Genomic DNA, 16,909 nt, shown 5'->3' with positions numbered 1-16,909 from the left:
GAGTAGCCTACTTTGGCTTGTTTCGGGCTGGTTTATGAAAGTTTAAATACACCAAATGAAAATAGGCAAAACATTGGAACATTGGATATTTTGTTGATATGTCAGAAATATGGTGACCTTATGCTGGCTTTGTCATGGTTATCAGACCCCATGACGAGTGAGTGTTAGTCTTGGAATGCATAAACCCCTTCAGTATAAGTATATACATGCTTTTTTGAAACAGTTTTTGAAATATATATGTGCTTAATAAATTAAATCTTAGACAACGCACCCCCCCTGATGTTTTCTGTATTTTCTAGTCTTTTAATTGTTTATTACACATGACTGAAAGGACTATGTCAGTTTAAGCGTGATTAATGCTGATCTGTATTATATATAATTGGGTTGTTAATCAGTAGCCTAACCCTCTGCAAGTGGCCTACATCTGTCATGTCTTAATTCATTAATTCAGCAGGCTACAAAAGGAATACATTTTGGTGAAAGATGAAAAGTGTAATAATTATAAATAAACGTTACGATGAATGTGAAAGAATAAAAGTTTTGACGTTAGGTCAAAGACGTTGCACCCTATTTTCTGGCAGAGTTTGACAGTTGGCGACCATTTTGCATATTTCACCTTTAATCTACCAATCATATATATACAGTATATATATATTTATATACACATATATATGCCTATTATTATTATTATTATTATTATTATTGGAAGACCAACCGGTTGAAACATTACTAGACCAAGCCATTACTAATAGCTGACTTTGATGAAAATCCATGAGGTTACATTCAATTCATCCATTTTGAAAAATAGATATATATTATTTCTTGCATGTTTATTGACATAGTTTCCACTATATTCATAATTATTCCCTTCCTGGTATGGATTTGTTGCACAGTTCGATGAGGACTTGGAGACCGCATTAGTGTTTCTACTGTTTCGATTTGGTGAATGAAGAAATACAGGAAGGTGGGTTGATAGAAAGAGGATAGGCAAGGTGTAATCACGTGGTTCCTATAGTTCCCCCATTGTTCCAGATTGATTTTTGGTGATTGCATCTCGATCACAAACGTTATTGATAAGAATGTTAGGGTGTCCTCTGACTAATCCCCGATTGCAAAACGATTGCTGGTGGATCAATATACCATCCCCCTCACCCCCAACTAGGACCTTTTATCCTCATGTTTCACTTGGAGAAAAATCAACCCACGGAGGCAAGGCTCTACTTTCAGTCCTTCTAATGAGGTGCCGGGGCTTATTTCGGTGCGTGGCGGCCATGATGTTATTCTGGGTGGTCCTCAGTGAATCGTGAACCAAGGCATTGTGGGATACGAGTACGCCTGGGCTGATTTAGCTTGCCGTCTCTTTTGCTGCCAGTGACACACTTAACTGTCCTCAAATTTGGGGCAGGCGAGGCTGTTGCCTACACACTCACATCCGTAAACTAATTAGTTGGCTATTGTGCTTCTCCTCCATTGTCTGTGTTCCTCGGGAGAGATTCCACACTACCTCCCCCACCTCATCTCCATAAGTTGTCTTTCAGTGGTTTTGACATGCTGCTTGTTTTTACGCCACACACGAGAGGGAGGACTTGCTTTGGGAAGAACAAATCTTCTCCAGACCTTGAGAGGAGAGGAGAAGCAAGCTGACTGGCCCCGATATCACAGGGAAGTGGTGGAGGACATCTGCCCTTTGTGTGTTAAAGGATATCAAACTGCCTAAACCAACGTGGTGTGGTTAAATCAGCGACGTATAATGCAAATTCTGTATACAATGTGACGTCACAAAGAGACGTCGCTACAGCAGGCCGGATGGAGTTTAATAAAGAGTACGGCTGTGTCTCACTTCAGGGGACGTATCCTTGGAAGGCCGATCGCGTCACTTCGACGCGTCAAGGCTGTCCCATTTCGAAGGCTCCTTCAAATGCGGCCGACAAATGCAGCCATCTTTTCCCGGATTTGAAGGATCCACATATCCCATATCCCAAGATTCATTGCGGGTTGGATTTTTTTCAGAAATGGCGTCGGAGAGAGCGGAAGCGGCAGTTGCAGCAAATTACAAATTACACATTTTTTTATATTAAAATAAAGTTGTTACTTTATTGTCAGAGTTCAATGACATTAACACGAGCCATATAACGTTAAACTAATTAACGTTTTATTTTATATAATTATTATATAACGGCTCCATATTTCTCCTCGGCCGTCCGGTTTGAACCGCAGCTGTCAGGGTTGCTAGGTGACAGGAGTGGTGCGTCGTCACGCAGGGTAAAGGGTGTTAACGGCTTGTTACGCAAACTTGAAATGCTCCGTAGGCCAGACCGTCTCCTTTGTAAACGTTCGTTCGGCCTTCGGTCCGGCCTTCACGGTCTACGAAGGCCACACCTTCATAGAACGCGTCCTTCGAAGGACACGTCCCCTGAATTGAGACACAGCCTCAATCTTCTCGTCGCCCATGTTGCATCAGATTGTCGGATATTGGTTGCTTCATTCATTGGAACAACCAATTGGAAAGGTCTGTCTTTAGGTCTGGATCTCTTAGGTGTAGATCTAGTGCCAGAGGATATTTCTAGGTTTTGACCAGCCGCCACCCATGGTAGCCTGTCAGCCCACCTGTCTGCCGTCCACATGATCCACCCCTCAGTTTACATTGTTCTAATCTCCAGAATGAGAGCAAATTCACCATTGTTCCATCATTATTTTATTACTTTTTTGATTTCATTTGGGCCTTTGCATACATTTGTTTGACAAAAGCAATTGACTCATTGTGGTTATTATTTGACATCTGCCCACTCCATTATTGTTTTTTTTCCTCAAGTTCAGACAAACTACAAACTTTTGAAAATAGGTACATACAACAAATGTGATTGGTAGCTTTGAGTCCACAGACACAAAGCCTGAAGCCATTGATCGGCTATCCCATCGCCATGTACCAGGGATTGGCTATTAGATGGGTGACTTATGCCACAAACGTTACACTCGGTGCAAAGCCAACATCAACTATGATTGAGGATAGATTGTTTCTGGTGTGTGTGCGTGCGTGTGAGTGTCCTTGTGTGTGTGTGAGAGAGATGTGACAGAAAATGTATTGCTGTGTGTAAGATATGTCGCTCTATACTATCTTAAATAAATATGAATGACATTCGGAAACACTTAACAATATCGATACATTAATAATTTATTTTTATTTATTGTTAATTAACAGTTAACTAATGATCTAGGTGTCATGGTAACTGTTAACAATGATGCTCATGTTAGCCAAGGTAATGGTGTTCATGTTAACTCATGTTCATGTTAAATATTCATTTATACATTATCTAATAGAGTTAGGGTAAGGATAAATCATTTCAAGAACCCCCTAACCTCAACTAATGTTAATTATGGGTTATTACTGCATGTTGATCATTAATGGTTAATACAAAATAAATTAATGCTGTAAAGGGTTACTAAATATTCTCATTTCATATACATATTCCCAGATATTTTGTACACACAATGTAATCATGTAATCAACCTGATAAAATGATGTAATTGCCTGTATCGTGAATATCGACACATAACTTCTGGGGGTGTCTTCCCTTCTGGGATCTCCCAGTGGCAGATGGCGCATGAGGCAGAGCCAGACGCCCAGGGCTCAGCTCAGGCCATCACAGTTTCCTCCCCTCCTGACCACGCCAAACCTAAGCTAAGCTCCACACCCATGCCACGGGTCAACCTTGACTCAGTCCACATAACACCCCACCTATCCCCATGCCATCAACTCTCCAACTGCTTCCACCGTCAACAACAAAATGTCCACTAGGTTTCAAGGGGGAAGTTTGGAGAAGAATTGATTATCGCATGACATCACGTATATTTAATTCTAGCCAGAATCTAATCAGAATCGACGATTACGAGAGCTAATTTTAGTTTGACTATTAGATCGCTGATATCGATATATATTTTTCCTACTGTCAAGGACATCGTCTGACACTCTGGGAAATATGCGTGAAACAATGTTCAATGTGTAAAGAAGACAGCTCTCGATGAGCTATTGAGATTAGGAAGCAAAAAAGGGGGGATATAACCTCAAACCAAACTCATTGTGGATATCATTCTGTCTGTCTGAAACAAGCCCAAAATATAAAACGTCTCTTAAACAAATCAAACAAATAATCTGCAATTAGATCCAAACAATGCCTAACTGGAGAGAATGTAGTCAGTAGAAGATGGAATCAAACAGATTTTTTTTTCAGTAATAAGGTGAACCTCACCAGAGTTGTGGTTTGAATTTGAGGACCCTACCATCGCTTACATGACGTCAACAGATCAGCGATGTTGCTTGGGCATTTTCCACCTTGGGCATGTCGTAGTTGGAGTCATAACATGGCGCTGGCAGCCTGGGTCTTTTTTTCCGCTATTTCTTGACGTCGGGGACAACACCGTGCGACATATGAAGGCAAAGCAAGGTATTCCCCCGGCCTGCTGTCCAGAGGCACAGGGCAAGGCCCCACCACGGACCATACAGGGATACAAGCACAGCTTTGCTTTGTGTTCCTTTGTACTTGTGATAAATATTAAATAGCATCTTTAGTCATTTAGTTAGGAGACGCAACTACACAAAGTGACTACATCTGAAGTTAATTCAGATGTAGGTCAGTATAAAGTGGCACTCTTAAAGAATTTAATGTAAATAGATGTCAGTTAATCTATCGCCTAATGAGGTAACAAAAAGGTTATCGAGCCTTTTGCACACTGATGAAAGCCCTTGCAATTGCACTACTATGAATATTACAAACTGGTTTGTAGCATGGCTGCTGTTTGGCGAGAAGCAATAATTTTTTAATCTCTGTTAAAAAATACAGAGATTAAAAAATTTTGCCGGGTAGAGCACGTACCATTAAGGCCTAGACCTGATCCCAGCGACCCGGGTTTGAACATTGCCCATGGTCCTTTGCTGCATGTCATCCCCACTCTATCCCATACCTTCCTGTCTTTCTCACTCTAATAAAATGAAAAAATAAATCTATAAAAATAAAAGAAGACTTGATAACTTTTTTAATACCCGGTGGTAGATTTGGTGTACAGTTAAGTAAGCTGGCTTTCTCCACACATGACAGACGAGACATTTAAGACACAGGCAACATAACAGGGATCAGAGGAGAGGGTGATAAAAAAATAAAATAATAATAAGATGTTATAATATATTACAACTGTTATTCTTGGACCATGCTGCACCATAATGTTGCATAATGTGCCAAAAAAATGTAATGTCTTGTTTTTTACATACAAAGTGTTAACTGAATGCTCTGTTTGTTAACAAAGGAAATAGCCAAAATATGTTAATTGTACCAAATTTATTTTTTATGGAACCTGTTGACAATGGAGAATTATGAAATCTAGATAGCGAAAACTGAATTGGACGAGAATCTTGTGTTTAAGTTAATTAAACTTGAATATATTATTTCCCTACTACTTTAAATAAGATGCATGTTGAAAGGACAAATGTAAAATATATAGCCTGTAAATAAATCTTTAAATCTATATCTGCGTCAACGGAGATCAATGACAGCAACTGAAAACTAGCCGGTAAGAAACTAAAACTGTGATTCTGAAAAAAATATAAAGGCTAGGTGTGTAGATTTCAATGGTTTTAACGAAGGTAAACGATTGAAAGATGAATTGGTTACGATGTGTTGAATTGTCAGAGGTTGACAAGACGGCTTCAATTAAACAACTGAAAGTAGTAGAAAGGGGTAGTTGCATCCGGCGTTACATGAAACGGTGATATTGACGACCCCCTTGATAATAGTTTATAAGAGAAAATGAGAAAATAAAACGGCAATATTATGATGTAATAGATCAGCTTAAAAAAAAGTGAATGAACGGAGCGGAGTTAGATGCATCCAGCGTTACATGAAACGGACGATCAGATGGGCTTTCGACGATCGCTAGGGGGCGCAATCAGATGATGGAAGCTGGTAGACGATCGCCCAACCCTACTGTCCAGGTCTATCATCACAATAAGCAAGAGCTTAACTATGATGAGGCTCACTCCACTTAATCCATTAGAGCCTTTCTGACACTCATTAGACTGTATTATATCTATGCTTAAGCTGCACTCTGATCACCACAGCAGAACAAGCCTCTGTCTGTGGCCCGGAATCTTTTAAAATAGTAAGATTACTATTTAGCTGTAATACAGACATTTTTATCCAAAGCAACATACAGATGCATAACATTAAGGAACATTCACTTAGGATCTTGCTCAGACGGTGGACATTGGGGTTTGAACACAGAACTTTTCAGCTGGGAGTCAATCAACCTAACTAGTAGACTACCCTGCCCCAGAAAATATACATCAGAGATTACTAATACAAGCTCCTGTGGTTGATTTTAGTGTTTTGATTGCAAAAGGACTATCCTGGTCTGCATTTAGATCCATATGAGGGGGGATTTGCGAGGGTTTGGTTGATAAGATATTTAATCGAAATAGGAAAACTAAAGTAGAGATTTTGCGTCATAAAATTCAATATCACTGCAGTTGTGATTTGAATTTGTTGCTCCAAATCTGAAATGATGATGAAGTACAATCAACTAGTTCCAAATCAGTATTCATAACATAACCAGGGCAATATGGCTGGGCCCATATCCTAGCCCATAGGCACTGGGCTGGCATCCCCAGTTGTCTGTGTTAGTTGGATGGCAGCAGGTGAAGGTGGAGAAGGGGAAACCACACAAAAACATTTTGCTCTTCACACATACAAATGTATACACTACACGCACACACACACACACACACACACACACACACACACACACACACACACACACACACACACACACACACACACACACACACACATACACACCTCATTCCCAATGCAAACGTCCCGCCAACTAATGACATCGTACATCACATGGAGGAACTGGCTCTAATGGGCCCACCTCCACCTGTGGCACACATAATGGATGAGACTACAGGCACTGAGTATTGCATTTGCCAGAAATAGTGTGTGTGTGTGTGTGTGTGTGTGTGTGTGTGTGTTTATTGTTCATGTGTTTGCCGTCCTTTTTCCTTTGATTTATTAGCAGGCTACACTGTGTCGGTCTGCTATGAGGTCACGATGTTTACGTAGCTGCCACGGCGTTTGACATCCGGCTTAAACCCCGCCCTACCGTAAGGGTAGGGCTCGCGTTTCAACCGCCCTACCAGGTGGTTGAAACGTGAGCCGTAACTGAGCTGGGCCAAACCGCACCTTCACTAATGGGCCAAGGCGTGCTGGGCCGAAGCACTCCCGCCGGTGGAAACGTGCCATTAGTCTTCATGCATGTGCGCATTTTGTGTTTGTGTGTATCTCTGTATATTTGTGTACGCATTTGTGTTTGGGATTCAGTTCATGTTATTCTTCCAATTTTATGTGCGCATCAGTGTTTGAGTGAGTGTGCCGTGCGTTCATGTTGGGAGTTTAAAAGCAATTTGAGACTTTCAGGGAACCACCTCCATCTCACCTGGTGAAACAGGTGATGACGTCTGAAGCCATGATGAGAGGCCCACGGTCTGCCAAAGTGGCATACTGAAGGGGGTGGCCATGTTGGCCAGCCATCAACAGAGTGCAGGGAGGATCGTCTGTTCCCTGGCAGACAGACCTTGGCCTCAGCTCAGAGGATGGGACATGGCTTCCACAGAGCCTAGCGGCAGGGTATGTTACAGCCAAGATGATCCAATAGTGGGCCTCGCGTCACCAGGGTTATTTTAGGCAGCTGTGGTTCCGTCAAGTGATGCCCAAAAACTTAAAATCCACTTTACCCAGTTGGTTGGAGTGGTAAATGTTAAATGGTCCTAAGTTAAATCGAGATTTTCTATCCACTGTGGCCACTCAAAGCACTTTGAGAGTTAATGCCTCAAATTCACCCACCCACCCACTCTTCCACGCAAGCATGCACGCACGCACACACAGTTCAATACCGACAGTGTTGGCATTGGACAGCAGGAAGGAGGTAGGGTTGACTGCTTGTCTTGAACTCATAAAAACAACAAGTAGAGTATTCCTCATATAAAAGACGGCAATGTTACGACACAGTGAGAACCAATATGGTGCTAGATCATCTTCAGTGCCAAAGTCCTTGCACACCTAATATGGGATCAAGCTGTCCTATTATGTTACAGCAGAACCCCTGATCCATCAGCAAAAAGCTATTGGGGACCACAGAACCAGGGCCGGAATCCAAACACTGAAAGGGCAGAGTTACGCCTTGTTTCTTGTTTTGTTAAGGAGAAAATGTCCTGAAGAGAACATTATCTGTGCAAGTATACGTAGCTTTCAGCTGGGTTTTTTAACAAGTGTGTTGAAAGTGGCCAGTTTACATGTTGTTGATTTGAAACCTTTACAGAAACTTTTTAACTGTTTAATTTGCTGGCTGAATTGTATGCTAAATAGCCAATTTCGCATTTTCATGTCCCTGTTTAGAGCAACACGATTGGTCGAAACAATATGAAGACAGAAACGCCCCCTTCACAAAGATTTGAGTTTGGCTGCCTACTGAGACTACTGCACACTAACCAGACAGGTAGAGTCACTGCATTATAAGAGTCCTATGTTTACCTTTCATCACTGAACAGTTGGAATGCTGCACACCTGTATGGCTGGAGCTATAGTGGAGCCTTTGCAGTGCAATAGTCACTAAAGTGCTATTCACTGCTTACTTTGTGTCGAACCAAGCCTCTCTTAACTAGAAGTCGTACTGGTACAACCAATGATGTTGTTAAAGTTTTGTATATTTAGTGTATATTGCTAAGGTTTGACTGGCTAAGGATGTGAATGGTCGAAACGAGTGAAAGCTAGAGAGAAAAAAGTTTATTCTGTTGGACAACGGAAAGCCTAGCTTGGTGTTATAGAAAAGATTCAGGGAGTTGAGACTGCAATGACATAAGGGAAATATCTAGCAACAATGCAACATCAGGATTTCAGAGAGAAACAATGACAAACAGACCTGGATCAAGCGAATTGTACAATCAAGTTGGATTTCTCTATAGGGATCCTTTCCATAATGGTATAATGTAATCAGAGCCTGTCAGTAAAACAAGCATTATTAGAGAACGTACATTGACCGGCGTTATTGCCCCAAAGGATTACATTACAGTCCGTTTTTGCAGATTGTTGCTGCAGCGTTCTCATGCTGGTCCAATTTGTTTTTTTTATTTAATTCTAATTCTAATGAATTAGTCCCTTAGACCCAAAATGATCGAAAATAAGTTTCCTTTAAGTGTATGACTTGAGATGCTTAGGTTATCTTTTTGGTTGCGTTGATGTGTGGTATTTGTCATGATAGTGATGGCGGTAATTATAACATGTTTATTATATATTTATTATAACATAATTATTATGTTAGCCAAGGGCTAACATAATTTTTACACTGCCCAGCCGGTTCGGTCGCGACTTCTCGTAAGGAAAGTTCCTTTGCGTCTTTCTCGTATGTTGCATCATCTCTCTCCGTCCTTGTGTAATGCGCCTGCACCACCTTCTCTCCCATGATGGTCAGTAGCTTGCGGTTTTCACCGTCTTATCTTGTTATCACTGGTTATCACTTGCTTGTTACATCCTTTACAATCCAGATAACCCAACAGAAACACACGCACGCACAATCAGGTCACTATCCAGCGCATGAATTTGAGGAAAATAGTGAAATGGCAATTATAAAAACAACCATAGTAGGCTATACAATAGTATTGCGTAGACTTCAAAAGAATTAACACATGCCCTTCTCCAGCTAGAACTACTCATGTTGATATCGCTGCGTTGTCTCTGTCTAGACAACGCAGCCACACCTTTACCCCCCTCCCCCCCGCGGAGCTTCTAATCGCATTGACATCAAAATGAAACCGCCAATGTGTGTAGGGTCGGGAGGGTAAATTGGGGTGCTAGCTCAAGCCGACAATTTACCTCGGGCAGTGTAAACGCGGGAACAATGCCGGGAAAAAGGTGTGCATAAGAAGGGCATATTTGGCAGTGTAAAAACGTCTTTTGAGACAGATCTGTTTTATAATTTAGTAGGTGGACGGAATCTTTGTCTTTGCTTACCAAGCAGATGTGTACAATTGGAATGGTGCTATACTAAATGTTTTACTGCATATGCAAGAAAGTTAAAGTCAGGCGTACATCATACGTTATTTAATTTAGTATGTGTGTGTGTGGGGGTGGGGGGGTGTCTGGGTAGTGTCCCCACCAAAGCTCATACAAAACCTACGCCCTGGCTGTTAGCACCCATCTGCTTCTACTCAAATACATCTAGCTAGTAAGACGTTTTATTTCTCCAAGTAAGTGCTGCATCACTGGTGCAACTTGTGATAAATAGAGTTTGTTATAAATTGCCAAATCCAAACACACATCCATGCAAATTTGATATAGCTCTAATCAATCTATCCAAAAAGCTTTCCGGCCCTTCCCGGGCCAAAGACATGGAGACACAGGGCCAAACCTGGTGTGGCCAGGTTGGCCTCAACAAGAGGAGAAATTACTTGAAAAAGCATGCCAGTCCAGCTGGGGAACACACTTACGTGTTTGTGCTACGTAAGCAGACGGTAAGCTTAAGAAAGTGTTGTTCTCTTAGTGTGTATAGCTTCCTAAGTTTCAAGGCTGATAATCGGATAATGTAAAAACTCCACAAAAAGAAAAGACACCAATCGAAGACAAGAGCAGAGACTTATTAACTTATTTTACTAATTTAAGGATTTCTGTATTTTAGCTTTAAAAGCTTGTATTAGTTAGCGGTCAGGTTGGGGACAACTACATTTTATATTCTATATAGATATAACATATTGTATAGAATGTATGTAGAATAAAACAAATGACACATTTCTTCATGCTGGTCTTTAAATGGATTTGCCCTTCTATTTGGAAGAAATTGGAAGGATTCATTCTTCTTACAAATATAATGTTCCATAACTTTGCTTCAGGGCAATATGGTGACCAGGAATTCTGGGAAATGGCTAAGAACTGTAATCTGTGCTTTCAACATGCATGACTGAACCCAGAGTGAGAGATTCCTCACTGAGAGAGCTGCAGGTACGAAGGCTTTTAGCTGGCTCTATGTGTGTTTCTTACACTGTGCTGCCAGTGCATTCCGCTCACGTTCCACAGAGGATTTATTCACAATGCTCTCCCCTTCCTGCCCCCCTGTGCACCCTTTCATGTTGACAGTAGAAATGATTGACAGTCCATTTCCGCCACTTTGGGAGTCCCTTAGCAGTCACGCCTCTCCGACCGACACGCACGCACGCGCACACGCGCACACTCGCACACGCACATGCGCACACCCAACACAACCCAGTTGAAGTTGCACCACCTTTACTTCCAACCCAGTTGCTGTTGCAAGGCAGAAAGGGGACGCTGGCGTGTCAATCTGCCATCATTGTGTCCCAATAGAGCGCAACAGTGTGGTTCTGGAAGTAAATATCATAGAGGTTTTGATTAAAAGCCATTACGACGTAACCATCCGAGGTATACTTACAACAAGACGTTATATTGTGAACTATGGTAAAGGCTCCTGCCGATGCAAACGTTTTTAGAAAAACATGTTATGTAATTTAACACTACACTACCCACAATCGTAAAGTGTAACACAATGTCTTTGATTGGTGGAACACGCTGTAACCATAACAACGAGTTGTTGTTAGAGCTGTAGAGGAAATGAGCTGTACATGTAAAAATATGTTGATTTGGAATAGGGGTTGGCAACCCGAGGTCTGGGCCCCTTGAGGCCCTAACTGAAAACTAATATTTATGGGATTCATTTTCCTATGATTGTTGCAAGCCAAAAGTCAACCATACATTATCAATTTGTTAAGAGACTATCCTTGTGCCTATTTTCTGAGTGCAGTAGCCTATGAGCGGGTGGCTTGCTAAGATCGCCTAGCTATGGATCCGAAGAAGAGAAAGATATATAGGCTGAAAACAACATCATACAGACATGATATTCAGAAGCTCTGCAATGAAATTCCGAAACCAAAATCCCATTATACTGGATGAGAAAGGTAGGGTCTGTTTGATTATCTCATTATAGCAAGTTGTTGTCATTTTTTCTTAGAAAAAACCCTGAGCTAATATTGTTTTTTGCTCATGTACGGTCCAAGTGTTGCTTGGAATCAATGCAACAAGACAACTTAGCACCGAACTGGACAGTCAAAATTCAATTGTTTGAAATGTTTACGTGTTGTCGTTTTAAAGAAATTTCATTTTCAAATTCAGGGTTAGGCTGATATTATCTATGATGTAATGATATTCATTTAAATTGCACAATCATGGACTGAAACTACAGAGCTAGGCCGACTCAATTTCGACTTGAAAACCTGTTAGCGGATTTTTCCTTCTTTCCTCCCTCATGTCTTGTTAGATATAACATCCACTAAAAAAAGTTGCTTGTTTTGTAGCCTATGTTTTATTGCAATTGCATATATTCATTGCATGAACTCAAATTGTTGTTTATGCCTATGCAGGCTATTTAATTGCTAAAGTAGCTAAATAGTCTGTTACACAAGAATTATATTTGACCCCAGACAGCTATCCACACCCAAATTCTAACCAAAAATGGGCCTTTACAAAGAAAAGGTTGCCGACCCCTGATATAGAACATTTGATCAAAATATAAGTAAAAATATATGATATAGCACCAGCAGTGCTATGTAGTAATTTGGGTAGGATTAAAGCTAGGAATACATAATGTTGAATAAAACGTAACTGGAATACGCGATTGAATTCACATGTATTAATACTCAATCTTGCAAACACACTGTTTGGCAATTGGTAGAACCAAAATTGATGGACCTTCCAAAGAGGTGATTGCAGTCAGGAACAAATTAACATACCATGTTGCTGACAACACTAGATGAAACACTATACACACACACACAGTATTTGACAAAACCTTTATTAACAATATAAACAATATAATAATGACAAATATAATAATGAGGTTATAAGATGCAAGAAACGTGCTACACTATTGGGTTGTAACCATTGAGGAAAAGTTTGCAATGGTTTATGGGATGAGTAGTTCCTTCACTCGTTCAGTTGTTTTCTGGATACGACTACCTTGACGAATGATTGGCTTGGTTCCAGGCTTAAAACTCATATAACGATTTTACGAAAAGTGAATGGAGGAAAATATTTTTTTTTGTGGTGGCAAAGAAATGATTGGAAGATTAAAGGACAATCTGGGTCTTGGCGGGACATCATAACCGTCTCTCCTACAGCTTCACTAAAACTTCTGTTGCCACGATTATTTGTCAAAATGACTTTGTCGTGCCGATTCTGCCAAAGTATTTAGAGTGATCGCACGATGAACGTAAAGATGGGAGTACCACTTTGGTCTCAGTGATAATATACATCAATGCTTCTTTAAACTCCTTTAATAAAGTTCTGACACATTGATTCAAACAGAGGAAAGGGTTAAAAAAAAATTATTTTAAATGCTTCAGCCGAATCGGCACAGGTCCTTTTCACAAATGACATTGGTAACAGAGGCTTTAGGAAAGCCGATTGAGGCGGTTAGAATGCCTTCATTACCCATACTGCTTTTGCTTTTTTAAGCTGCCCATCAGAGTCATCACCGCCACAAGGAAATGTCTAGACAAATATGTTGATTCCTCCAGAACAGCAAGACTGCAGATATCTAATATAAACAGCTACATCATGCCTGTACACGCACGCACACACACACACACACACACACACACACACACACACACACACACACACACACACACACACACACACACACACACAAACTCTCTAGTTCTTCGCCCTTGGAAGAGAGAGAGAGAGTGTAAGAGATGGATGGAGATTGAGATTGATGGAGATACAGCAAAGGTAGATAGATGGAGAGGAGAAGAGAAGAGATCAAGACAGGAAAAAAAGAAAGGAGATGGAGTGATGGAGAGATGAGTATACCAAGATAGTAGAGAACTGATGCACTCAAATACAAAAACAAATTAACACACACATGAATACCAACACACCACGCATACACACACACCAGGCATATACTGTAATATTAATGGAAGAAGGTATCATGTCGATTATTGCAGAGATGGTGGCGGTGTGTGGTTAGGCTTTGACCTTTCCATTTGAGGAGCTTCTATTTAGTTAAATTGTGATTAATTTAGGCGGACCCTTGAACATAGGGCTCCCAAGCCACAGTTTGAGAACCCTAATTAGCAGCACTGGGAGAGACAAGGATATATTAGTGCGTGTGTGTGTGTGTGTGTGTGTGTGTGTGTGTGTGTGTGTGTGTAGGTGTAGGTGAGAGGTTGTTTGAGTCTGTATGTGAGTGTGTGTTTGTGTGGGGATGTGTACGTGTGTGTGGGGGGGAGGGGGAGTTGTGAGTGTGCATGAATTCATGTGTGAGTGACACCTGCTGACCATTATGTCATGCTTAAATGATATGGTCAATCTATCTTCCGTGTAGCAGAAAGACCTAGACTTTGTCTATTTGACAGACTACCAACCACTGACTGGTGGGAGAGAGTCATTCATCAGCAGAAGAGAGAGAGCGAGGGAGAGTGATTTATCATCACAGCGAGAAAGAGAGCGGGAAGGAGAGGGAGAAGGTAAGGAGCGAGGAAAGGAGTGAGGAAAGAGTCTTTTATCAGAAGAGAAAGAGAACAAGATATGGGGCAAAAAGATGAAGAAGGAAAAGAGTGTGAGGGATGGAGGAAAGAGAGAGTTACATGTCAGAAAGAGGGACAAATACAAGAAAAAGTGACTAGTAAGAGAGGAAAAAGACAGAAAGATTAAAAAGAGGTGATGGATAGAGAGAACGGATAAGGGGAGGGAAATAGAGTGAGAAAATTACAGAGAGTAATAAATAGAAAGAGAGCAAAGAGAGTGAGCGCGAAAGAGAGAGAGAGATAGAGAATGAGAGGGAAAAAATGAGAGAGAGGGAGACGAGAGAAAGAGAGAGCGGAGAGAGAGAGAACGAGAAAAAAAATGAGAAAGAGAGAGAACACCCCAGAGCTAATCTAAATCACAAACGTATTACTCCTCGGAGAGGAAGAAAGAGAAGCAGCAGCGTTTGCCCGTAGTCAGAAAGTTATCTGTAGCCTCAGGTTGGAGGCAGGGCTCACGCGCTGCCAACGCTACCCGCTGGCAGTGCATTCAGCCTGGGCACGGTTCAGCTGAGTCAGCCCCTGTCTGCACTGACACACTACTTCATGGGAGGGGAGGGACCACTCCATAACACACCTGAAAGCAACACAGAACACACACGCATACACGCAAACACACAGACACGCACGTCTCTCAGTGTTTTTATCCAGGCAAATACCTACAAATATAATAGTAAAAATATGTGTGTGGGTGTGCGTGCAATGCAGCACGGCTGACATGTACAGATGATCAACCAGCGTTGTGAATAAAACCATTATCTCCATTTTACGCTAAATCCCCACTCACACCTCCAACACCAACGCCACCAACACCTTCCCCACATCCATTCGCCATAGACAACATCTGTATTTTATTACCCACTCCCGTGACTTAATCAACACATCCGTATATGCAGTCAGTTAACCATCAGCTATGCGTCCCGTTTCCACGGCAGAATGCTGCATTTTTGAGGTTTCAATTAGATCCTCGATGATTATTTGTCGTGTTGTTTGGTGCAAAAGGTGCAGTATTGCTTGCTGTGGTAACTGCTATTCGCGGGGCCACGGGGCTCCGGGGCTGCACGTAGCATTGCAGCAGAACGCAGCGTTATGTTCTATGTTACAAATCACCAGCCTGTTACAGTAAGCCAGGTCGGGTCTCCCCCGGGGCTTTTAATCGTGTGTTTAAGTGTGTGCCTGTGCGTGCGTCAGTGTGTGCGCAGAGAACTCTGCAGATGCGTGTGCAATGCACGATGCGGAGAAGAAAAGAGGGACACGCACGCGCTCTACTGCCGTCCGTGTATAGGCTACTATCACGGGCGGGAGAGCCGCCAGCCACCCATCATTGGAAGAGAGAGGTGAAATTATGAAATTAGCAAGTTAGTTTGTTTTCGTCCGCTGCCTCCAGTTCTCGATTTCAGCAATCAAAAGGATTTGACAAAAGTCTGGATTACATATGTTTTTTGTCCTCAAGCAAAAAGGAAAATCTTGACTTGAACAATGCGCAAACCATGCTCATTCAACACATGCTCTCCCCTCCCGTTTACTTTCTCTTTGTTCAAAACTCGCACCGTCTCTGAGACCCAAACAAAGTGGAACTAGAACTCACCTCCCAGCGCTTGTTTCATCACGAAATTCATCTCGATGGCTTTTACTTCCTCGCCTCCTTTATCCGCTCGATGTTACATTCACTGCAGCCACAAGCCAAGAGTAGCACCTGTTAAGTTCAGTGGAAAACAAACAATTACCTTTACAATTTATTGTTTAATATCCGGAATCAAACGACAGTTCTAATGAAATGCATACAGCATTTGAACAATGGCGCATCTAGTAACAACAACAAAGCTACTGACTCTATAGTTAGAGTTGGTGTTGGGGGGGGTATGGGTCTCCAATGCGTCAAACAAAGGACAACAAGGTCAAATATTCATGCACAAACAAGGCTCCAAGCAAGGTCATGAAACACGCCCTTAACTCATAAATGTACAATTCAACCAAAGAACATGAAAACAACAACAAAAAATTAACTATTCTGCAAAGTACGTGTGATGACGTCTTCTTTCAGATTGACCCGATACGAGCGTGTGGCTTATCAGTCCACTTTAACCGTTTCTGGACAAAATATTGGTCCTATTTACACCAGATTGAAACTATTTTATTAAAGTCCATTTAGACTTCTATATAGCCTAGTAGGATATTCATCATGTAGCAGCACAAAGCCAAACGGCAGACAAAAAAACTATAATTCTGTTCATGTGGCGAAACTTTCCCTCGTACAGATCGAGACACTTG

General features: G+C 41.5%; 1 protein-coding gene across 1 annotated transcript in view; it reads right to left on the bottom strand.

Moving 5' to 3' along the window:
- Positions 1–16,257, bottom strand: part of cplx1 (complexin 1) — a gene marked incomplete at both ends in the record, with an annotated part of 35,666 nt that extends 19,409 nt beyond the window's left edge. The window contains one exon of the mRNA XM_079744280.1: positions 16,227–16,257. Coding sequence (XP_079600406.1) covers positions 16,227–16,257 — 31 coding nt within the window. The remainder of the gene's footprint in view (positions 1–16,226) is intronic.
- Positions 16,258–16,909: the final 652 nt, after the last annotated feature.

The sequence above is a fragment of the Pollachius pollachius genome, assembly GCF_949987615.1.
Source record: "Pollachius pollachius genome assembly, chromosome: 10".
Classification (NCBI taxonomy): Eukaryota; Metazoa; Chordata; class Actinopteri; order Gadiformes; family Gadidae; genus Pollachius; species Pollachius pollachius.
The sequence above is the reverse complement of the archived record's forward strand: the minus strand, read 5'-3'. Positions and strand labels throughout refer to the sequence as shown.